Below are 24,464 nucleotides of genomic sequence, written 5' to 3'. Positions count from 1 at the left end.
ACGTAGTGGTGGTTCCGTTTTAAACACGCCCTGTCGCGGATAGAACTGAATTATTTCTTACGCATCAAAAGAAAAAGGCAAGAAATGTGGTTGTTTACGTTTGCGCTTTGTTTACAACATGGCTGCCCTGTAAAAGACGATGGAGAACGGGAGCTCTTTCCGTTCTTCGCGTAACACTCTGAATTGCTCGTAGTTTAAAACTTCTTCGCATAAAAGGAACGAAAGCACGTGCGGGTAAGATGCCGGCGCTACTCGAGAGACCCAAGATGAGCCTGCAGATGTGGGCTGCTTTGAAAAGCCACATTATGCGCGAACGCGAGCGCAAGAAACAAGAACAAGAAGCTGACGAAGCAATCGAGAGGCTCCGGCGTGAGCAAGAACTAAAACGCAAACAGGATGCCATGACCCTCGAGGAAATAAAGGACCAGGTAAGATTCTGTCGGCTACCTTATCGACTTGACGTCGGTTTCGCTCGGAGAAGTCTAAACCACCCGTTATCAGCATAGACACCTCCCCTCTTCCATTTAATCTCGTACTGATCTCATACTAGCCGAAAGGCTGTTTCACGCTTGCTTCTTCGTAAAGAAAACGCTGGCTGCGAAACTGAACGAGAGCGACTATTTAGAAACCGGATGTGTTTACACTTGTGCTGCTTTCAAAAGTGAATTGCAGCTCTTCCTGTGTGCTGTTTTGTTTTTCCTTATTGGCCGTTTTTCCATGTAGATATTTTGTTCTGTATGCATGGCAATGAAGGATTTTTTTTTTAAGCTGCAATCTCTAGGGCGTGCAGATGCAACGAACCCTTGAAAGTGGCCTTAAAATTCATCCTCTTTAAATTTCTTAATCCTTTTCATACGTAATTATCCCCCCTTTTGTCGGGCACTGGGTTACTTAGCGCAAGAAACGTCCGGTGGCTTGCATCCGCATATTAATTGCAAATATTAAATCAGTGTGCTCAAAGTAAATTTCCATTGTTAAGAAGATTTTGCTCATTTAGCATAAGCTGCAAAGGTGGTCTTGCATGTAGTTTTTTTTATTTTTACCGCACAGGTTACTCAGTCTGAGAAAAAGCTCAAAGAGCTGAAGGATGAGAAACACCAGCTTTTCATGCAACTCAAGAAAGTCCTCCATGAAGACGACTCTCGCCGCCGAGCCCTGGACAAGGAAGCCAATGAAATAGCCGCAGCTCACGCAGCAGCTGCAAGTCAAGCCTATGCGAGCCATCAGGCCTTGGGTATCGTTGGTGCTGGTGGCCAAGCCCAACCAGTCTACATCCAAAGCCTAGGGCGTGCACCCGTCCTTTACAAGATGACCAGTCCACAACCTAGCAGCACAATTAGGACCCACTCAAACTCCCTGAAGCGATCCGTGTCACCGTCACCACCCCTGCCATCACATGCCCAGGCTGGTTATCCGTCTACCCAGTTCACTTACAAGGCACAGGTCACTGCGTATGGTCCCAAACTTGTCCCTTACCCGACTGTAGTCACTTCGGGCACCCAGCAAACGCCGGTCTACTATGCCGCTCACCACATCGTGCCAGGTGCCGACTCAACTGCGCCGACCATTTACAGTGCAGGCACATATGCACCGCAGTTCACTCCGCACCCAGCAACGGCTACGGAACTGACATTGAAGCAGCACGGAGTTGTTGCCCCAACCTCCGTCTCATCGTCACAAGGGCAGGGCTACACGCACATCTCACAGCAGGCTTTCCAAAAGCACCTGGAACATGGCAGCAATAAGGGAACCGCACCGGCAGGCAGCAGTTACAACGACGACAAGTTCTACGTCCAGACCAATGTGATTCCACGGGCTCCACTTTCCGGGTCACTCGTGACGGGGCAGCCAGTTGTGTCAGTGGCGCGCCAAGTGAATGGCGCATTTTCGGGACAAAGTGTTCAACGTCACCAGTACACTAGTCAGTCGGGAACACGGTTTTACTGAAGCCAAAGCACGCCTCTTTTTTTTTTTTAAGGCACTGTGTTAGCACATTTGGTTTATTCCTGGATACTTGTTAATTGACCACATTGCCGGCAAGTCTTGCATTTTTGCTGTTTTTGTTAACTTTCTGCTGATGGTTGCAACGGTGAAAAATTCTGGAAACTTGGGAGGGGGGGAAAGCGCATCGGTTTGCATGATGCACAAGTTGTTATAAAGTCACTTTTTTGTTTTTGTTAGTGATTATGTGTCACAAAAGTCATGTCAGCGTTGAGTGCCATATGAGTTCTATTGCATAATTTTGCTACTATTTGCAACTATTAGTTCTTCATTCCATGTTGTGAGAGTGCCCTTGGTAATATAATGATTGGTACTACAGGCTTCTGGCTGATGCACAGAGCTGTATGTCAATAACTTGTGGGAAAATGAACTGTAATCTCAATGAATTCTAGAAGATGGACATGCTTGCAGTTTTCCAAGTTGCATGAAGCAGTACGCATACGATATGGCAGTTGCCCACAAGTTAAAATGTGCTACTCCTCTCCAGCTTTCATTGCTTAAGTTTCCATTGCTTTCATTGCTCAGGTTCTAATTTCCTCCACAGCCTTATCTATCTAAGTTCAATTTCTAATTAGGGCAGTGTTATTCGAAATAACTTTTGTTATTGGTCTTGGAGATCAATTTAGGTGCATTTGCCACCGGGTATGACATCTTAAAGCATGCTTGAATGTTGTAACGTTAGTCTGGTTTTCTTTTTTTTCTTAGGCATATTGCAAATTGTGTTTGATGATCTCTTGTAACAATGTTGTTAGTAGGTTTGTTTTGCATGGAAAAATCACAACTTGGTCTGCATGCAATAAAAGCAAACATGACACTGAACTTTTCATTGTCACAGCTAGCGCGTCTTCTATGCAGCCTCACCTTCGACTATGAGCCTAATCCCAAATAATAATAATAATTGGTTTTTTGGAGAAAGGAAATGGCGCAGTATCTGTCTCATATATCGTTGGACACCTGAACCGCACCGTAAGGGAAGGGATAAAGGAGGGAGTGAAAGAAGAAAGGAAGAATAGGTGCCGTAGTGGAGGGCTCCGGAATAATTTTGACCACCTGGGGATCTTTAACGTGCACTGACATCGCACAGCACACGGGCGCCTTAGCGTTTTTCCTCCATAAAAACGCAGCCGCCGCGGTCGGATTCGAACCCGGGAACTCCGGATCAGTAGTCGAGCGCCCTAACCACTGAGCCACCGCGGCGGGTGCCTAATCCCAATGTTCCTGCATTGAATAGACCATATGGTGTTACCAATTATGCAGCGCTTTGCTATGTAGCGACTATTGCATGCGGGCTCAAACGCTTATGTAGTCTGATTAGCCGACTCATTTGCATAAGTGGTTTTGCTGAATATCGCATTTTATGACACCACGTGTTCAAATTGGTGATATATATAGTATGCATCTATAAATGTGAAAACATAAAACAGCTTACAACTGTGTTGATGGCGATGACCTGGTGTACGCGTCTGCAATGTAATCTATCGGACAGAAACAAAATTTGCAGCATATGAAGTACAGAATGAGTTAGCAATGTGTCTGTGCAAAAACGGGTTACATGTTTCCAGTTTTCTTCATGGGTCGGCTGGTGTTTGATTCCCATCCAGTGCAGGCACTATTGTTGTACTTGAGACAAATTATGGTGCTGTTGTCTAACGCCAGAAGCAGTGCCGGGCATAATACACAACCAAATTTTAATGCAAATGAGTTGGTGGATTGGGCTGCAGAAGTAATTATACCTATGTCAGTTGGCAGTGATGAATGCCCTCTACAGCTGCAAACTCAAGACGGGTAAATAAGTTTGGCTCCTGCATAATGGTGTGCACTTGCCAATGTTCACACCAATAGTCGTGCTGTAGAATGGCCATTTCGCAGGTTGTAGCTAATTGCCCTACTACCAAGTCATTGCATGCACCATAATGTAGCCTCCCCTTACTGTATACTATGCATGTCCCCACATTGCTTCTTTCATGCTGTTCATGTATGCAACTTCAGCTGTAATGTGTAACTCTTAACCTCTGATATGCAACACATAAACATACACTTTGTGATCTGTTCTAAACACAGTTCTATGCAGATAGTACATCTACTTGGAAACCTTGCGTTTTACCCTTATATAGTCGGATACAACTCAAGTCTGCAGTGGAGCTCCGCCCACATTCAGGACCTCTGCACAGAATTCCTCCATGACAAAAAAATAGTCCGTTGTTAAAACTTTTCATGTTGCCTAGATAAGAAGCTAACCACTGGACGAAATTATAAGCTCAAGAATTTTTATGCCTCTGGCTTGTTTAACACAGTCGAAACATTAAAAAACTGATTCCGTTTACTGTTGTGATTGGTCAGCGGAGTAACACAGGACGCTGCCAACCATGGCCCATTGTTACCAACTGCTGTTTCTTGAAGTTGTATTCTACTATAACAGCTTGCATTACAGCCCAAAGCTACTGTATAAGTGTAGCTATCCCAAAGATGTGAAGTTTGTAGAGGTTACTGTGCTTTGCAACATGGTGTCATTTTTATTATATTTACATGCCATTTCTACTCATACATGGAATGGAAATTTGTGATGTAGGAGATGGCTGGCATGGTGACAAGACAAAACTCTGCTCAGTATTGCCCAATTGCTTGCTATAAGTTCTGCCCATGTGATGCATTCTTTGGCTCGTTCAGCAATGTGCATATGCAAAAAACTGTGCATTCAATCCTTACAAGATCCTGAGTGGGGCATGCAAGTGCAAGCAAGGCTCCTAGGCTGAACTATTTCTTGCTTTTTTTTTCTTTTCTAAATCTGTTCTCTAACCAAGTGCATGCTGCTATGCAGCAATATCTAGACATTAGTGAACGCATGCACAAACCCGTTTGCTAGAACTTTTTGTTCTTGCTGCTACTTGCGTGACCCAAGTTGTACTGCTCGCTTTTGAGCTGTTGAAGAGAATGCAAGACTATATCCCAGTCAGGCATTGTGAGCTGTGTAGAGATTGCGGTCAGAAAGCAAGTTTGATATGTGGCAATGCTAATGCAAATTTTATTGAATAACTATACACTCCATCACTTGTGCATTTTTTTGCAGCCTTTACTCATCCAAATAAGGGCAGCAGAAGCCAGCAGACAGCTGTGCTGCTGGCCACAGTCTTGCATAACTATAGGAAAAGGGAGCATTGCGAGGCTGGTAAAAAACATTTTCATTTTTATTATCTGTAGGCAGCTGTGCATGGGCCTTTACGCGTGATCCTCATCCATAACGACAAATCAATAAGGAGTGCCAGTTTAAAACAGCCGGCCACAAATTTGACGAGAGGGTTGTTACTTTGTTAATGTGTATTGCGGTTGAGCTTTACAAATGGCCAACATTATTGTCAGCCTCAATATTCAGCAGTGTATTTCCCAGCACTCAATGATGGCAACTCACAGCCATGCGCACTGTGCTTCCTCGACTTGTAATAAGCACACCTTCTTTTGAAGCATTTGGATGACTCAAAAGTAAGAATGTAAGTGAATCCATAAGTATAACTAAAGCTTGATAACTGCAGTGCAGCATAGTCCAGGTTGAAAATAAAAAAAAATGCTAACTGGTGCAGCGACTGAAAGCTAAAAAATCATTGTGTTAGATTGTTTGACACACTTTGGCCACTTACCTTTACCTGTTGTTGTCTCTGGCACCGTTTGAAAAATAATACAAGGTCAGCACGGAACACTTGCGGATGACATGCAAACATGCAAATGTAGGACGTTATCTGCGCTGCACGGTCAGGGGTGTTCCACATGTTTGAAGCCTAAATACAGTATTCAGATACTCTCCTGCTTACTTTCTATCCATGCAAGGTCCTTGCAGCAACAACACACCGGGTGCGAACATGTGCCATTCGTGGAGGCATTGCCACCCAATTTATGCAGCTGGTCTCATCACCCTTGCTCATGCTCTCAGTGTGCTTTGATGTCGGGAGTGGTTGGACGGGCGGTCCTATTTGAACTGTGTATTTCCTGGAGTTTTTTTTGTAGCAAAAAATGGGGTTCAGCATGATTTTCGTTTGTAAAATTTCTCGCCAGGGGGGGGGGGGGGGGGGACCACCCTCTCCCTTAAATCCGGCCGTTTGATGCAGCACGTTCGTTGCAACACTGAAACATTCTGAAATGGCAGTGACGTCGTAACGGTGTGCTGAAGCTTTGTATTATCAACATCTATTTCTGTCATTAGCCTCGTATTGCTCTGCTACTCGCTGCCACCAGTTTTCTGTAATCCTATCACCAGGAAGAACCCATTCAGAGCCTCTATATCTATACACCTTCATATATATATAATATATACATAAATATACATATGTATACAAGGTTTTAGCACGGAGCATTTTGCCAAAGGAAAGTTGTGTCATTTTTATCTTTTCTGTCTTCTCCACCATTTCCTGCCCAGTTATGTTTTGTTGTGTATTTATATTGTCACAATAAAGGGAGGAACCCTATGCTGCTATTATTTACTCTGTCTGTGCCACCTTGGTCTTAAAGGGACACTGAGGAGAACTCTATCATTTTTTTTTTTTTTGCAAAATCTGATAGTTCGGCATTTCATGGCTTTGTTGCCGCTTGTCCGGGCGCGAAATATGCATTTATTTCAAATCAATTTGGATTCGAAGATGAAAAAGTTTTTCCCGCCGCTCTGATTCAAACTCAGGGAACTCTTATGACGCCACGGCAACTCTTATGACGTCTCAGAACGGAGTGATGTGATACGTGACGTAAACGCAGACTCCGTGATTTCTGACGGCTAGCGGTGCGGTGCGCAACATTCCTTTGCCATCTTCAGAGATTCGTGGTTGTCATGAAGTAAGGAAAATTCCTCCAAGGTGGCACCTCTTGTCCTAGGAATTCATCACACTTGTACTTGCGATGGATGGATGGATGGATGGATGGATGGATGGATGGATGGATGGATGGATGGATGGATGGATACGGCTGAACCCTTTACATCGGGCGGTGGCTCAAGCCACCTAGCCACCGAGATTGGCCTGTGGCGGCGACACCTGTATTTTGGTTCTTGCTATTTTCTACATTACAAGAGCTTTGTTTTCAGTAAGAGTGGCGTTTTTGTGATCAGGAGCTGCTATTTTATCGATACAAGCCAACTTCAATTTCTCCTTAGTGTCCCTTTAAAGGCATTGCATGATGGGGCCGGGCCCAACTATAAGGATTACTACAAAGGCATCACACAATTCATTCCAGCATGTTCGTACCTCATGGTTGGGAGAAACTATTAAAACTAGTGAAATTCCGTGGTAATTGTTAAGTGTCATCTGTTATCGACTCTGCTTTAAATATGTGTCAAATACAAAAGTTTGCATGTGGTGCCAAGAGTCATGCACAGGTCAATCAAACGTGCAACCTTTATGCATGTATGCGAAATGGGGGGGGGTGGTTACAACTGGCAGAGGCAGTGTTAACATTGCAGAGCGCCGAAGATAGCTGTGCCTGACCATCACACACCTGTAACTAGGAACCGTTTGCCCAGAGCAGAAAAAGTAAATAGCATTATGTGCTTACCCCCCCCCTTTCAGTCACAAAGAAGATGGCTTCCACTTCAGCGAGACACTTGGTCATGTGCAGTAGTGTCCACAAGGACTGAAGGTGTTTCATGACCGCTTGGTTTAGAAAACGCTGGGCATCTTGTAGCACAGTCATTGTAAGGGGTCTCATGCCCAAGTCTATCAGCATCTTATTTAGATGCCAGCCAGCATTGCAAGAATGCATGGAACAATTTCTTCTAACATGGTAAACACAAAACGAAATTTCGTAATGGTCACCACAGTTCTTTTACCAGATGTGCAGCACATCCGTGAGGGACGACGTCCAGTCTGAGCACACATATCTCATGTTTTAGTTTCTACAGGCACGACAATGCTCATAGTTTTCATTGCCTTGATATTTTCCCAGTGCCAATCCCAGTGACACTGTGGTTTCTACCATGTTTATCTGACCTGTGTTTCACTTGGGACACAAGCTGTCGGATTTTTAATGGTTGTGCAGTAAATCTGATTAATTCAGACTTTAAGATCTGCCAAAAACCGTTTGTGTGAAATAAATGAATTTGGTGAAAACCTGGTCAATGGTCAAGATGAAAGCTGCATGATAGTGCTGGAGCTCCTTCGTATGTGGCATCACATATAAAACTATACACTGTACCGAAACTCCGCCCTCACCACATGTGATGCCTGTTATGGTGCTCGCCTGCTCACCTGAAAGACACGGGTTCTATCCCGGCCGCGGCGGTCAAACCCCAGGAGGTAGAAATTTCCGGAGCCCTTCACTACGGTGTCCCTTATAGCGTGAGTCGCTTTGAATCGCCAGAGTCGTAAAACAGGGTTCAGTCACTGCGATGTCCCCACAGATAATTATCCCTCGGAATGATGTATGATATCTCGAAGAAACACACTAAACTTTTTACGGACAACAAAACATAACGAAGACACAACACAGAGCGCGAACTGACCACTGAGTATAGCCAACTATAGGCCCAATCCTCGCACCTAATTTGGTTTACCGGTTTATTGAGGTTTAACATCCCAAAGCGACTCAGGCTATGAGGGACGCCGCAGTGAAGGGCTCCGGAAATCGGCACAGCGTATAGTTTCGGCATGCTGGAAGAATGGAAGCACTGAAATACCATGCGAACAGAAGTATACGTTGACGCCTGAGAGGAAAGACGCCTTTGAATAAAAAAGAAAACCACGACAAAGCAATCACTCTCGCTCAGCTAGGGCTACCGTTTACTCTTCCCGTCCTCCTCTCCTTTGGTGCAGCAGTCAAAAGCCATGCCCTTAAGCAGGTGCGTCAGCTTCTTCACAGGTATATTATTGAAACCGGGAATTTTCGTGTCAACTTCTTGATGCCTTTAATTTTCTTTCGAAAGGATTTTATTTCTGATTATTGCATTAAAATTTAGTTATTCAACCCTTACCGCTTTGTTTCCTCGATTTTCATTCCGATTTCCTCAAGATCTCTCAAGATTCGTGATCTTTTTCTCACAGATTCCTCTATATTCATGAGCCGTTAGAAATAAACCTGGATGAGTTTTTTTCCTGTTTCGATCTGCACCAAACTCTGGCCAATCCCCCACCGTGGGTATGTGCCATCGTTTCTGAGGTTGAGCAACAACAGCAGCAACAACAAGCATGCAGCTAAGTTGCTAGGTGACCGATAGCCACTGTCACCGCAGTCCGAGCTCTGAAAAGTATGTGGCTGGACACACACTCAGCCTATCAACTGTCAGCACGCCTGCTGTTGCCCATGCATACCAGCATACCTCAACACAGCACTACTCTGGGAGCCAGTCCAAATTAACCAATGTCTAGGTGGTTCTGCGCCAGCCTTGGAGCGTCCCAATAATAGAGCTTCTAATGACACCAGACTTGCATGGGCGTGTGATGAAACTTAAGCAGCAGCCCGGACGAGGTGTTTTGCTGCATTTCCCAAAAATAAACGTCAGAATCTTGCATTGATGTAGTTGGAGTGAACGCTCCACCATGATCATTACTTATGCAATCACAATTACAAATACACAACTGCAAAATACTAGAAGCTGCACAAAGAAAAGAGATGAAGAAAGTACAGCGCATACAGGACAGTGCCGACCAGTGTACCTCTTACTTTCTACTTCCGGTTCCTTCACACTGTTTGTTATGCAAGTTCCCCAACTCACCAAATTATCTTTGCTGCTGCAATGCCTTAATATGAAAGGCTCTTACTGTCATCTCCGATTCGCATCCTGCTACAGTCCCAACGAGGCAAGGAAGGACAAGGTACATAGCAAAATAGGCTTTATTGAGTGCTACTCATCCTCTCCACTTTCTGCACCGGAAGAATCACCGTCGTCGCAGATGACAACTGGCCGGTTGCTGTTGACACAGAAGTAGGCATCATCATCATCTTCACTTTCTGTAGCTGAAGAATCACTCTCTTCGTAGACTATGCTTGGCCGGTTGGTGTTGACAAAGAGGTCGCTTCCATCATCCCCGTCTTTCGGGCTGGTGGTTTTCCCGTTGCCTTTGCCACTGCCATTGTCAAAAGGCTTTGGCCTAAAAGCAGTCACAGAAGAAAAAAAAAAAGGGAATCAGGATTAAAATCACTTGCTACGATGAAAAATGTTCCAGATAAGCATGTGCCTGCCTGTCACAGAACTTGAGTTAGTGTTTCGAAATTTAACGTGTCAACTTCATAGGGAGGATGGTAAAATCCTGTTCTCTTCGAGTGCAAGAAGGTCAAATTCACCTGTTGCGAAGTCGTCAAGGATATTGTACAGCAAGCAAAAATTACCAGGGGCAGTTAAGAAACTTACCTCCGAGTAATACGAAAGCATTCCTATTTTATTCCAATGCTACTGTCATCATCATCAGCAGCCCAACTACGCCCACTGCAGAACAAAGGTCTCTCCCATATCTCTCCAATTAACCATGTCCTGTGCCAGCAGCGGCCACCCTATCCCCGCAAACTTCTCAATCTCATCCACGCACCCAACTTTCTGACACCCCCCCGCGAGGCTTCCCTTCCCTTTCGTGATGTCGTCACGCTGCGACCATGTTACCTGAACAATCAATTCGCCCGTACTTCCACTCTCGTTAGCTTGGAATCCAGTCTGTTTAAGGACCATGGGTTATTTTGCCTTCACATTACATGCCCTGCCCAGGCCCATTTTGTCCTCTTGATTTTGACTAGGATGTCATTAACTCGTGGTTGATCCCTCATCCACTCTGCCCTCTTCCCGTCTATTAACATTACCTTGTGGTAGAACATTTCGCATTGTCCCAACTCATGATGATATCATGGTTTCAACCACTTGAGAATTTTTGTAATGCTGGCACTTTTTTGTCGATGAGCCATCTTATGGTTTCGCAATAACAAAGAACATGCTGCTTTCATGACGTAGTGGTTAAAGATTAGCCTGATTAGAACTATGATAATGAAGAAAATGAAATGCAAATTGGTTTTTCGGGAAAGGAAATGGCCCTTCCCGAAGGGCTCCGCGCCCTAAGGCAAGGGATATAGGTGAAAGAAGAAAGGAAGAAAGAGGTCCGCAATAATTTCGACCACCTGGGGATCTTTAACGTGCACTGATATCGCACAGCACACGGGCACTTTAGCAGCCGCGGTCGGGTTCAAATCCGGGAACTCCGGACCAGTAGCCGAGCGCCCTAACTACTGAGCCCCCATGGCGAGGTAATGATAACAACCCTGTATTTAATCTTGAGATGAGCACTCTGTCCAGATTACAAGACATGGGCAGTTAGCCCTTTGAACTAAAGTCGAGGCCAGTGAAAAGAAAATTTAGGCAGACGTACCAGAGGCCCTCTTCCTTTATGTACTTTATCTGGTCACGGTACAGGATGCGCTGGATCTCCGCCTTGACCTTGTCACCTTCCTCAATGGGTTCAACGATGACAAAGTCACCTGCAGAGGAAGAATTCATTTTCAACCAGGCGTGCAAGGACAGATAGTATGAACACAACTTAGCATTCACAATTACAGGACACTACTCGCAGATTAGTCCACCCTGCTTCAAGCAGAGATCATGTGTCAAGAGATCATATGCGACGCACCACAGCAAACCATCTGCAGTGCGCTGGCAGACGGCGAAGAAATTAAAAATTAATGGAAAAAGTACAATTCTTGATGCAAAAAATAAGAATGAAAGTTTGCCTAATAGGCTGCTGCAACTTGGCCTTGTGCTTACGAGTCCACAATAATGACAGGGCAGAAGAAAGGATCCACTTCGGAAAAAATCAAGATACTCTGCAAGTGGTTTAGTTAATACGTGTCCTGGCTTCTGTTCTCATGTTTTTGCACTGGTGAACACAAGGCATAGTATCATTAAGACCCCCAAAAAGAGGTGCAGTCAGCCAAGGCGTTGAGTGCCTTTCAGCCAGGCAGAGCAATCGAAGAAAGCAACGTGTCCACATGTATTTTTACTTCTGTGGGCCTAATTTGTGGCTATGTAGTCTGCAACTGAAACCATTTATTCACGGAAACCTAGAAGACAAAATGAAAGTGAAAGAGAAGCCGCCACGCGACTAGCTGAAAAGAACTCCTGGTGCTGGCCGACTCCTCTTTTCGGAGGAGAGTAAAAAAATAAGGCAGGAGCTGGCACGTTTAATTCGATTTAACAGGACAAGAGGTCCAAGTTTTTATGAATGCTTGGAGAGTGTAGATAGAGTTTCCGCGGTAAAGAAGACTAAGATTCCTCTTTAATGCACCTTTAGATACTGTGTGTGGCAACTACAGTTCACGAAAAACATTTTTAGGCACAAAAAATACTTTTTAGTGTGAAGGCGCTACTAAACGAGGTCTAACCGGTTCACTGAGTTTGTATGAAGCGTGACGTAGAGGGTGCCCTTAGCCAAACCTAGCATAGCAAAAGCCCATGCAGAAATAAAATAAACATTGCTGCGACGCGGTGTTGAACCCACGGTGGCACGAACAGATCAGCCTTGCCGACCACTGCATGAGAGCGCTGTCATTGCCTCAGCTGATCACACCTAGTGCTAAACTACAGCACACTCTCACTATGCATTGCACAGCATTGACCTTATCAACTAATACTACTATCGAACTAATATTGTCGCCACACATGCCAACAACCCAGCAAAGCAAAACCATGAGCCATTCAGGCTAAACACATGCTTTTGTACGTCTACTTGGGTTGACTACAATACCCCCTTCCTTCTTTCTTTCTTGACAAACACTAATATGTGTGAGCCATACTGGCGTGATGAGATGTACACTTACCTCGCTTGATCCATATATTCTTTCTGAACTTCACCGGCATGCTCACGAGGTAATTAGTGCCAGAGGGGTCTTCAACTTCGTGGAGGTTATTTCCTCGGCCTCCAAGCACCTGAAGCAACAACAAAGGCATTTAAGATACAACAGCGGGATAAGGACGAGGAGCACTGTATAAGTCTTGTAGGCCAGCACCACGGTGGCTTCGGCCTAAGCTTGTTACATTCACTTGCAGCTTATTACTTCGGTTGCCCATGCAAAGTATAACAAAACAACTTCCTTGGCCCTGTGATGCCTGGTACATTGCATATAATAAGGATAGTAAAAGTGAGAATTCTTTTTTATTTACACTTTGAGCCTTGCGCCACTTCCTCACATCATTGCAGAAACGACCTCTTCCAGGCATATTCATCAAAAGCAAGGTTCAATTGCTAGCCATCAGCAGCGCAGGATGAAAGTAATTGACTACAAAAGCAAACTCCACCAGCAGAAGTGCCTTAACTTTCTATTGCCACAATGCTGCACTAGGCAGGTGATGGAAGTTTAGAATTTCGATACCAAATTATTGTATACAGCTCACTATTTCGTGTGAAGCTTTATGACACCCAGATTTCACCATAATTTTCTTACTTTAAATTTTTGAATATTCCTTATAAATCTAGCTACCAGTCTTTTTTACATTTTTTTTGCAATGTGTGGACTGCTATTGTTAAACCAAAGTTCACAGCTACTAATCCAGTGCTTGCATTGCTTGGGCATTACAAGGTTGATAACAATCTACTCCACTGGTGAAAACAGTTTGTACAGGAGAAAGTGCAGTTTTCATGTAATAGGAGTTATGCACTCAAGCCACAGTGGTCACCATTTTGGCATCTAAGCAGGATTCAAAGGGGAAGGGGGGGGGGGGGGGGTGAATTCATGGTCAGCAAAGCCTCCCACCCCTAGGGAGCCTACATGTACAAATTGAGGGCCAGGGTGCTTTAAAAATTGTAATTCACTCAATTTCCCTTTTTTTTTGTTTCTTTCTGGAAACAGGGTCCTCCATAGAATGCTGCCAAGCCCATCCCCCCAGTCCCCTTTGTGCTCCTAGCCTCCCACCCTGCCACTACAGCAAGTGTTGGGCCACAAAATGGTGGCCAGAAATGGCTGCTGACTATGTTTGAAGGCTATTTTAGAAATAACCCCCCCCCCCATGCACAAGGGAGGCATGTGGGTCTGAAAGAAAGGGAAGGAGGCCTGTCTTTGTGGGGAGATGGTGCAGGCCACAGTGCAAGTATGTTATTCTTACACACTGGTACAGGCTCACCAAGGCTGAGATAAGCCACTCCCCATGGGGAGTGGTTTATTTCAGTGCCTAGCCTTGGCTCCATAGCCACAAAAAGCTGCTGGGTTCCCTGGAAGTTCTTTACTCATGTGACTCACAAGGCATTGCCCCCTTTTCTGGACCCCCCCCCCCCCTCCCTGGTTTGTCCAGGGGGGGGGGGGGGGGGGGGGGGGGGGCTTTGTTGGGCAGCACAAAAGCTACCCTGGTTGGCCATCATTCTTTCCCCTGCCTGGCAACTTAGGGGTGGGGCTGCAATACCTTGTGAGTCATATATGACAACTTAGTACTTCCAGGAAATAGACCTCTCCAGGACTATGTTATCAGTGGATTTTGCCCATCCAGCCACACTGTTCTTGTGAGTCATGAGAACAGGAAGGACTGCAAGAAAACTGGGCCTGGAAGCCAGGGCAGACTTCCCTTCCTGTGTGAATGCTGGATCTTGGGGGACTAGTGACAATAAACTCCCTCCCCTCTGAAGTCTCCCCTGTGAATCCTGCTTCATTTGGATTATCCTCCTTGCACTGCTGAACTGGGCTCTGGACACCAAAATGGCGCCCGTGACGTCAATTAAATGTTTCAACAGCAACCTTTATGCTACAGCTTTTTTTAACCATCAGTCAGCCATGATGAGAAAAATAAATGCACCACATTATAGTTCACTAACTGGAAAAAAGCGCACTAGTATCACACACACTTAAAACAGACATTAAGGTGCGCAGTACAGATATTTGGAAAAAAAAAAATAACGAAATGGTTCTCTTCTTCACACATTCTTTGACAGCTTGCAAACTCAATGGTCGAAAAATGCCAAGCTAGGCCTTTTTTTTCTTCCTCCAAGGTGATGCCAGATCGCCATTGTAGAACCAAACGAAAAAATGACAAGTGGATGAATTCCAACAGTTTTTCATTAATGCTGATATCTTGCAGGTTTAAATGCTTCCTCGCGTACCGGTCATTTGTGTAAAGTAGGAATTGATGATTTTTTTATGGCGCAAGGGCATCTGTGGCCAAACAGCGCCATGGCACAAGGATTTCTCTTCCACTCAATGTGCGGTCAAAAACCCATTTCCTAAGCATTTCACCCAAAAGAAGCTGAGAACCAGGCCAGAGGAAAGCTTGTGCCCGTTGCGCCACCGCTGGGTACCGAACCCTGCACTTCCCGCATGCGATGCGGATGCTCAAACCAAAGTAGGAATGGCACTACATGCTATCAATATTCCTGCATTCTCAAAACATCAGCAGAGTGGAATTCCCCGCCTGCTACACATGCAACTGACGTTAAAACTTGTGTGACATTACGTGCAAACCCTTTTTAACTCATAAACGGTTCAAATAACGAGCCAACGAGAGCAAAAAAAAAAAAAAACTAACCCGGACAATCTGTTGGTTCTCCTTGGGAAGCACGTACTCTTCGAGAACCTCCTTGGTGACGTGCTTGATCTTCGTTGTCTGCGACATGCTGCTTGCACTTGCCGCTAAGGAGACGCAAGGAATGCAAAATCTAGCTCTCCTTTTCTCTGGGACGAGTACGTGGTGGTCACGGCACTGGGTCGGGGACTGTTGATGCGGACCACGTTGCTCAAGGTGTCAACACGCACGGGGTTGCGACCGCTTGAAAGAAGGCAGGAATGCGCGCTGCTGACAGGCCTGGACAGCTTGTACTCAGTCAGGACGATCGCCCGTAAACTCGAGATCACACAGGAAAAGGGCAAAGACTCCTACGTGCATAGCTCAAAGGAGAAATGTGAGAAGATAAGGAAGGTTGCGGTTTTTATACCCGCGTACATGCTCTCCGCCATCCTCACTGTTTGTGAACCAGAGTTGTCAGCGTCTGTTTGTGAACCAGAGTTGTCACGCGTCTGTTAACGAGAGTAAAAAAAAAACGTGCACGATATAAGAGATTTATCACAACGCCACTTATTTATTTTTTAAATTAAAATATTTTAAATATGTATTTAATTACAACAAGTTTTTTATAGTTGTGTCAGTAAAAGTTGATTGAACTGTAATGCATTGCTGTCGAGAGTTTCAGATTCGCAACTGTCGCAACTTGAGATGCAATTTTGGTGATTTCATCCGTCTAGTGTATTCAAAAACGTTTTGAATCGTTGATTCACCCGAAGGTAGCCCAACCCGGTACTATTGGTGAAAGGCATTGCGTGTGGTGGCCGCTAAACTTTGCTGAGAGGACACCCCAAAGTTTATCAGCCTTCGGGACTAGGCAGGTGAGGCGTGTACACTACTTCTTGCTTTGTTTGCTACGCATGCATCCCGGCTAACGATGTTCCGCGGCTGTCCGGTAGTAACGGTTTTTCAACCGTTCTGTGAACGGCAGAGTTTGAGCTTTTGTCAGCGTCTGGACATTTGTTACGTTACTTTGGCTAAATGAACAACGTTTAGGAGTAGAATAGCTCTTTCGTCGCGAAAAAAAAAAGAGGTCTCGAAACTTGTGTCTCGTGTGTGTGTCAGTTTCTGGGCCTTGCGCAGGAATTTTCGATTGCATTGTCATTGCGTTGCATTTAGAGTTGCTGGTTCACTATATTCGTGATTATAAACAAAAACTTGAAGCACCTTCTTAGTAGGAAAAAACGGCTTTATCGTTCCGCTAAACTAAGCCAAAAACAAGAAGCATGGGAAAGATACCACGCCTGCGCGAGTAAATATTTAAATGAATTGAGTGCTGCGAAAGATAAATTTTTCTCTGTTGACTTGCTATCCATTCTCAAAACAAATCCCACCAAATTCTGGCGTATCCTCTCCCCTAAACATAAATCTAATCGGTTCGATCTTGTAGGACCTGATGGCGAACCAGCTGATACTAATCAATGCGCAAAACTTTTAAATGACTACTTCTCATCTGTGTTTTCGCCTGTCAGCAATTCTACACCCAACGTTTTGCAAACCAATAGTCAAAAAGAAATGCCGGAAATTCAAATTAGCCCCGAAGGAATCTCCAAATTAATCAGTTCACTCAAGCTGTCATCATCTGCAGGATGTGACCAAATAAACAGTAAACTACTTAAAAACACTCTATCATTATCAAGCCAGATACTACACCTAATATTTACCCAATCTTTAGACACCGGAAACATTCCTGACGATTGGAAGATAGCCCAAATTGTTCCCATTTTCAAAACAGGTGATCGCGCATGCCCAGCTAACTATCGTCCAATATCCCTTACTAGCATATCTTCTAAACTTCTAGAGCACATTATATCATCAAGCTTAATGTCTCACCTTGATTCAATAAATTTCTTTTATCCTCATCAACATGGCTTCAGGAAATCATTTTCATGCGAAACCCAGCTGGCAGAGTTCACCCAAGACATCCTTAAGGCCATAGACGATAACCTCCAAATAGATGCAATCTTCTTAGACTTCTCGAAGGCATTTGATCGCGTACCTCACAACCATCTGCTTGCGAAACTTTCGTTCCTGGGAATTCCTGCTAATCTGATATGCTGGCTCGAACATTTTCTAAAAGGACGCTCGCAGTTCACATCCGCCAATAACATCCAGTCACCCTTAACAGATGTAACATCTGGTGTCCCTCAAGGGGCCGGGTTATCACCATTACTCTTCTTAATATACATCAACGACCTGCCCTCTAATATTCAATGCAAATTGCGACTCTTTGCGGACGATTGTGTCATCTATAATGCAATAAGTAACCCAACCGATAACCTCACTTTGCAACTGGACCTTGACGTTATTGCATCATGGTGTGAAAAGTGGCAGATGCCTTTAAATCTTACTAAGTGCAAATCGTTGTCCTTCACTCACAAACACACCTTGACGAATCACACTTACAGCATTTCATCAGTCCCTATAACCGTTGCAAAATCTTACAAATATCTAGGTGTACATCTCACATCAACACTTTCTTGGGTCACCCACATTAGAACCATTTGCTCCGACACTTCACGCACACTTGGCTACCTGAGAAGGAATCTGAAATCTGCATCCCCTAACATAAAACAACTCGCGTATGAAACATTTGTGCGGCCAAAATTAGAGTATGCATCATCCATCTGGCACCCATGGCAATCGTATCTCACCATCGAATTGGAATCAATTCAAAATCGTGCAGCTCGGTTCATCACTTCATGTTACTCAAGAGAAGCCAGTGTCACCGCCCTCAAGCAGTCCCTCCGTCTCTCAACACTGGAATCACGCCGCGTCGTTTCCCGCCTATGCTTACTTCATACATTTTATCATAACACAAGATCACGGCACGCTCTATTAACCGCCCCACTACGAACGTCCTCCCGGCTTAGTCACGGTAACCCGATAGCACGCATCAGTGGCCACACGTCAGCTTACAACAACTCATTTTTCCCCAACGCAATAGCACTATGGAATTCACTGCCTAACGACATCGCTGCATGCACTGATCACAAAACATTCCGCGAGAAAATAAAAATTCACCTCACATAAATCTTGATCACTTCTGCGCTCTTTTGTAGCGAGTATTGCTTGACATATCTTTGTTAAATGATGTATCACTTGCTGGAAAACCCTGATATGACTACAACCCCTTTTATGTTTGTTTGTATGTTTGTTCTTTTTATTGTTATGCATGTTCCCATCATCGCCGTTGGAAACCAATATGCCCCCCCCCCCCCCCCCTTATGTAATGCCTTCGGGCCTTTAAGGGATCAATAAATGAAATTATAAATGGTCACATTCGCGATGTTGTTTGAATGGGCGGGCCGTGCTGAAGCCGTTGCTGCCCCCTTGCTTGTAAGTTAATGGCCGATATACGGCGCCGACTAGTATAGGAAAGAAAAACAGTTGCGGTGTATTGTCTGCCGAGCTGAACGAAATGTGCTACAGGTGTGTCTTTAATGGCGAGACGTCTGCGAGTGCTTTGGCATGTGACCCACACCGAGTATATTATAATGGGTGCTTTTTTGATAGTTTTTGTTTGCAGTGTAACCGGGAAAACATGAATAACTGTCACGAATAAACGAGCCATAGCTGTCCCGAACCGCTCCTGGGAATCCGAAATCGCGATGTCAATGACGTTATATCTTCAAATGGCACACATATTAAGTTCTCTCTCGCACCAGTGCGCATAATTTTATGTGTAAACCCGCTGTACAAAATGCTTCTTGGCAAAGTTGCGTCGATGCAGCCATTAAAGGATCAATTGCACGAAATCGGTGAATAAGCAACGGGCTATTAGCGTCTACTCAAAAGGAGTTTTCAGAACAGACTTTAACTACTGTCTCCAAATCTTGCACATGCGGTGACCTCATCTCTGTGAAATCATACTAGTTGTCTCAACTGTGTTATCCATAAGAATTCTAACCGTAAAGGAGTCTAGCCCATCATAGGGCTTCATAGCTGCAGTAATGTTGCAAGACAATGACATTTTATTTATTTTTTTTCCATGCAGCAAATCCAGCCATGTCGTCAACATCCCAAAAGCACCGCAACTTCGTCTCTGAGCCAATGGGAGAAAAGGCAGTCACCGACCTTGCTGGGATCGGAGAGGTCCTTGGCAAGCGGCTAGAACAGAAGGGCTTTGATAAAGTGAGACTACTTCTATGGCACTCGTGTACAGTTTCGCAGTTCAGAGTTCAAATTTTGCCTCGTGGAAAGTAAGAGTCTGGGGCTTTATTTGCACATTTTTCTTAGTGTGGTGCTCCTCTGCAACAAAGATGTTCAACTTGTATTATTCTCATGGCTCTGTCACTTTTTATTGCTTGGCAGAGTCGGATTGTTCCCTGGAAAGTAGGATTGGGATGCGTCGCTAGTTATGGCAGCAAATTTGCAGCTTCTAGCATTCGTCAGTAGGAAGGGGAGGGGGGCTGTGTAGAAGTGCTCGCAGTTTTGCAACAAGTTAATTCTTTGAGCGCTTCTTGTTGAGTGTGCTGCCTGTGCCTTAGTGTCAAGTCTATTTTAGCGTCTTGTTTAAGGAAGCTCGGGATCAGGCTGGTTGGTGCTTGCAATATCTTAGGGGCTGTTTTAAAGCTAGAGGAAGCTATAGTCAGATACAACTCAAGAAAGAAGTGGCAGGTGCCCCTCAAAGGAAGCCCTGCATCGACCGATTTTGATCGAGTATAGGACTCGAAGGGGACTGGTCAGTGGAGAATCAGTCCATGCCATTGGCTGGAGGGGTTGGTTTAATAGGGATTTGCTGCTTCCTTCTTGAATTGCATATGACTACAGCTGCAGATACAAAAACATAAAATGGCAGTGGTGAGGCAGAAACTACCACCTAGGGCTTGGTAAGTGTTTGACATGTGCACCGCAGGTAGCTGTCGAGAAAGGGTTACGCTCGAAGGAGATAATTAACCAGGTGCAGAAGTCAAGGCAATGCAAAGCACTGTCAGGCAGTGTAATTTTATATTTTTCCTTTTCCTGGCCTCATTTAGACCAAATTTGGGCAACCTTGCAAATGTGACATGGGCTGGCATGCCCGTCGACATTTGCTCTGCATTTGGCAAAGGAAACAATTTCAAGCTTTTTTTTTTTTTAACATGACAGCGTTAAAGTGGGTGTTCGAAGTAAAAGCCGTGCGTACATTTTCTCACTAATGCAGGATTGGTTCAGAGGGTTGTGACGTCACACATTGAACTGCGGGATAAAAATGATTGAAACTGGAGTTAAATTGACTATGAGGTCGTAGAACGACTGAAATGTCTTGACATATAAGGATGTAAAGTAAATTGCGCTGAAAAGAAGATTGAGGTTTGTGGGTTTCTCAGTAGGCACAGGCCACTACCCATCGCGGGTTCGAGCTTCACGCGAGCCAAGGGCCCCGATCAGCCGTCACCACACGCACCCTGGGGCACTAATGCGGCGGCGTTCAACCTCTGCAGAGAGGAGAGCGGCTTGCCGCAAGAAACAGGCCTCCAAGTTCACAAAGGAGACGTTTATTGACGCCGTCCTCCAGCGGTACACACACACACACACTCAACAGTCACCCCGTCCCGGGGCGCACTCAGAGCAAGGCTCCGGTGCGCGCTCGGGGCAACAAGAGAAATGCGCGCCGCTGGCACGCCGCTGCAGGAGATTGTCCCCGCGGCAGTGCTGTGATCTCTCTCGTGTCGGCCGTTGGGCCATTTGCGAGAGAGAGGGAGACCCCCTCCGAGACAGCGTAAGGTGCGTACGTTGCTGTTCGTCCGGGCCGGCCTCTGCCGTTCGGACCAGTTCATACTCGAGCTCGCCAGCGTGGGTCCTCGATCCGCCGCGGCTCGAGCCTGTCCAGGTGTCCAACGACCTCTGACAGGCGCACCTTGCGTTGACTGCCCACTCTCTCTGGGCACCGCTCGGACGGTCGCGCGCCGCGCAAACACCCAAAACGGGTCATGATTTCCCGCCAAAAGTCGCCAATGGCAAAGGCCCTTGGGAAGCCGGGGGCGGAGCTGCGGCCGAATGACAGCGATTAACCACCAGCCGTCTCTCCGCCGCCCGAGGCGGGAGAAAGGGAAAGAGAGCGACGCGGGATGCCGTGCAGACGCCACAGCGGGAATCTAGCAGGCTTCCCACAGGTTGTGAGCTGGGTTGAGTTGCACTACCCCTGGGCTAAGGAGCCACATTCATTTGACTTGGTTGAAGGGAAACCTTATGTCTCGTGCCGTATCGTGTGGTTTAGGATGCCTACTGATGTATGCTAATGAGTGTGTGTAATTAGAAAGAGGCACTAATTAAAAAAGTTAAAAGACCCATTAACACTGTCATGTTACACCCTTGACCAAGTGCTCCCGTAATTTTTGGTCTTCAGAAAAATGATTGGAGCACTCATTTGCAGTTGCCACTTTTGTCTTTCAACATGCACATGAGAAGATTTGTGACAGAACCTGTGACGTTATTTGTTGGTCTATCGAGACATTTTGGTCAAAACCCACTTTTGGTTTCCTGGTATTTGCTGATTTATCTTTTTTGCTTATTATTCTTTAAAAAACTTCATTGCAAAAGGGGGGGGGGGGGGGGGGGGTCCGAGAAATATAATACTATAGAAACTGAAAATGTGCTAAAATCCGCTGTCGTTGCCCTTTAACGAGAAAGCTTTTCACACACTGCTGTCGAAGCCATGCTATCCCAAATAATGGAATCCCAACCAATGACCACCTGCTGCTGTTTCAGGCCTATGTTGTCCTTGGTCAGTTCCTGGTCCTAAAGAAGAACAAGGACATCTTCGTCGACTGGATGAAAGACATTTGTGGCGCCAACAACAAGCAGGCAACCGACTGCTACCAGTGTTTATATGACTGGTGTGATGAATTCTTGTGAACTTTACTAGATGCTCTCAGCAGTGAGCTGGACTTGTAAATACCAAGGGGACTTTCTTGGTCGGTTCAAAATTCAGCCTGCCTCTCATTTATGCAATCTGCGTTTATGTGGATGTTTTTATTTTGCGCGCGTTTTATTTCTGCAATAAACATTTTTCACTGAGATGTGCATGTTTGCTTCAGATCCATGCACTTCCTTGTCCAAGCATCTGTTGTAGAAATGCAGCACATTTCACGTAGGTTCCTCGCATTAATTTCTGTAATTATTAAACAGTTAGCCAAACCACGTGGTTGTTGGTACCAGTAAGAGACGGATTTCAAAGTATGCTTCACTCCTGAGAAAATCGATAACACGATAGAGGGCACAAATCGTTGCAGAACCCCATGTCAGTAATGAACGTGTGCGGCACACCACATGGTGCCGTAGGTTCAAGCATTTTGTTGTAATATGATTAAAAGAATTATGCTGATGGGGTACAGTCTTCACATGCGCTGCGTATAAATGTGGCAGTTCTCTTCAATTGATCTGAGTGCAGGAACTTCACCCTTTACTGCTGAGTGTCTCAAATCCCTGACACCACTTGCACCCTGCATGCTCATTAACACATAGAGCTTGGATGCAAAGTTAAGTGTCGACATTTCCTCAGCAGCCAGCACTTTCCTATGCAAAATGTTCATAGTCGCTCGGAGCTATTCTTGTCAAGAAACAAAACTCATGGGATACCCGGTTATGTGTGGCAATAAAAGGCCATAGAACACTGTTGTACCTTCATAATCAAACACCACGAAGCACGCCACAGGCCTGCCTACAGCTACAAGCCTGAGGTGAAGTGTTCTGACACACAGAGACTTGTTCAGCGATGTTTGGTCTGGTGACGCCACATGCGGTTTCGTGAGCGCACCGACAGACGGAATGTCCGGACCCCGTAGAGTATCTGTTACGGGTCCAATTGGACTTATTTGTGGAAATGTGGCGGAGAGTTTGAAGGATGCTTCACTCCCGCCACCGGTTGGCCCGGTATTGCACTACCTCCGGGAACGGCCTTGTCTTTAGCGCGTCTTTACTGTCCTGTCTTTCTATCCCATCTTTCAACTCTCCTACTATCTGCACGTGGTAGCGATTGTGGCTCGGCTTGAGCCAGTGAGCAGGCCTGTGCACTTTCCGTTTCTTTCTTCTTGGCAACAACAGACGGACCGACCCGTGGCAGCCTCTTTGTGCATTACGCAAACTAGCGCGTACGTCACGGATTTGTGGCGCCTTTTGTGCGCAGCTGTGCAAACTAAGTGCTTGCAGTGTGAGCACAGTGCGAGGAGCTGGCAGTTCAACATGCGGGGAGAAAGGCTGCGGCGATGACCGACACACGTGCATCAAGATAGGCGGTGAAGGTGTCTGTAGCTGATGGTGAAGTGTGGGCGGTGTGGGGTTGAGTTCCGGTTTTTGCTTTTTTTAGCAGTTTTTCCATGCACTGAAGAAAAAGAAAATGGCCGTGGCTTAGCTTGGTTAAGCCTGGTGATTGTGAAGCTGTCTTGTTCGTAGGCACCATCGTAACATCTGGCTGTATGACTGCCTTGGCGAGAGGAGCGGAGCTGTTTTATACAGCTGGTGTGACGTGACTCTGACCGTAGCGCCCCTGGTGAGAGGAGCGGGAGTTAGGCCGCCGTTGGTGGCTACCGCCTCGCGACGGCGTGAGATGGGGCCCCGTTTTTACACAGCTGGTGTGACGTCACACCGACCGTAGCGCCCCTGGTGAGAGGAGCGGGAGTTAGGCCGCCGTTGGTGGCTACCGCCTCGCCTCGCGATGGCGTGAGATGGGGCCCCGTTTTTACACAGCTGGTGTGACGTCACTCTAGGTCACGCGGTGTGACGTCACGCGGCGAGGTCACGCTAAAGGTCAATGGTGTCTACCACCGCCTCGCCACGGAACGGGCTGAAGTGCGACCTAAAGTAGTATTGCTTCGCAATAAAAATCTGCGGTGATGGTCGAGTGGTCTAAAGCAGTTGCAAGCGAAGCTGATCTGAAAATATTCATGGTTTTTGTGCCTTCGACTATGATAGCGATGACAGTCTCTCTTCAATACGGCTACATTAGCCAGTGTGGAGGTCTGAATTTCTATTGGTTCCTTCATATTATGGGTCA

At 45.7% G+C, this 24,464-nt stretch overlaps 3 protein-coding genes across 3 annotated transcripts; 2 read left to right on the top strand and 1 right to left on the bottom strand.

Annotated features, from left to right (window-relative positions):
- Nucleotides 1-112: 112 nt before the first annotated feature.
- On the top strand, nt 113-2,820 carry LOC144133391 (uncharacterized). Its single transcript, XM_077666473.1, has 2 exons — nt 113-428; nt 1,051-2,820. Exons 1-2 carry the CDS (start codon nt 240-242, stop codon nt 1,945-1,947), a joined length of 1,086 nt encoding a protein of 361 aa, XP_077522599.1. The 5' UTR covers nt 113-239; the 3' UTR covers nt 1,948-2,820.
- A 6,966-nt stretch (nt 2,821-9,786) lies between these two features.
- On the bottom strand, nt 9,787-15,935 carry LOC144133388 (putative RNA-binding protein EIF1AD). The gene is made up of 4 exons (XM_077666469.1): nt 15,455-15,935; nt 12,766-12,874; nt 11,322-11,430; nt 9,787-10,061 (listed from the first exon to the last, which is right to left on the bottom strand). Exons 1-4 carry the CDS (start codon nt 15,539-15,541, stop codon nt 9,815-9,817), a joined length of 552 nt encoding a protein of 183 aa, XP_077522595.1. The 5' UTR covers nt 15,542-15,935; the 3' UTR covers nt 9,787-9,814.
- A 153-nt stretch (nt 15,936-16,088) lies between these two features.
- On the top strand, nt 16,089-22,491 carry baf (barrier to autointegration factor). The gene is made up of 3 exons (XM_077666470.1): nt 16,089-16,308; nt 19,485-19,621; nt 22,181-22,491. Exons 2-3 carry the CDS (start codon nt 19,496-19,498, stop codon nt 22,325-22,327), a joined length of 273 nt encoding a protein of 90 aa, XP_077522596.1. The 5' UTR covers nt 16,089-16,308; nt 19,485-19,495; the 3' UTR covers nt 22,328-22,491.
- Nucleotides 22,492-24,464: the final 1,973 nt, after the last annotated feature.

This window comes from Amblyomma americanum, chromosome 5, assembly GCF_052857255.1.
Source record: "Amblyomma americanum isolate KBUSLIRL-KWMA chromosome 5, ASM5285725v1, whole genome shotgun sequence".
NCBI classification, from domain to species: domain Eukaryota; kingdom Metazoa; phylum Arthropoda; class Arachnida; order Ixodida; family Ixodidae; genus Amblyomma; species Amblyomma americanum.
This window is presented reverse-complemented; position numbering and strand designations above follow the sequence as displayed.

Excerpts from the sequence above, each read along its gene's own strand:
- LOC144133388 (XM_077666469.1), bottom strand. The coding sequence starts at position 15,541 with ATGTCGCAGACAACGAAGATCAAGCACGTCACCAAGGAGGTTCTCGAA. Across the intron at positions 11,431-12,765 it reads GAATATATGGATCAAGCGAG|GTGACTTTGTCATCGTTGAA; the intron begins GTAAGTGTACAT and ends CTTCCTCTGCAG. Across the intron at positions 10,062-11,321 it reads ATAAAGGAAGAGGGCCTCTG|GCCAAAGCCTTTTGACAATG; the intron begins GTACGTCTGCCT and ends GACTGCTTTTAG.
- LOC144133391 (XM_077666473.1), top strand. The coding sequence starts at position 240 with ATGCCGGCGCTACTCGAGAGACCCAAGATGAGCCTGCAGATGTGGGCT. Across the intron at positions 429-1,050 it reads TCGAGGAAATAAAGGACCAG|GTTACTCAGTCTGAGAAAAA; the intron begins GTAAGATTCTGT and ends TTTACCGCACAG.
- baf (XM_077666470.1), top strand. The coding sequence starts at position 19,496 with ATGTCGTCAACATCCCAAAAGCACCGCAACTTCGTCTCTGAGCCAATG. Across the intron at positions 19,622-22,180 it reads AACAGAAGGGCTTTGATAAA|GCCTATGTTGTCCTTGGTCA; the intron begins GTGAGACTACTT and ends CTGCTGTTTCAG.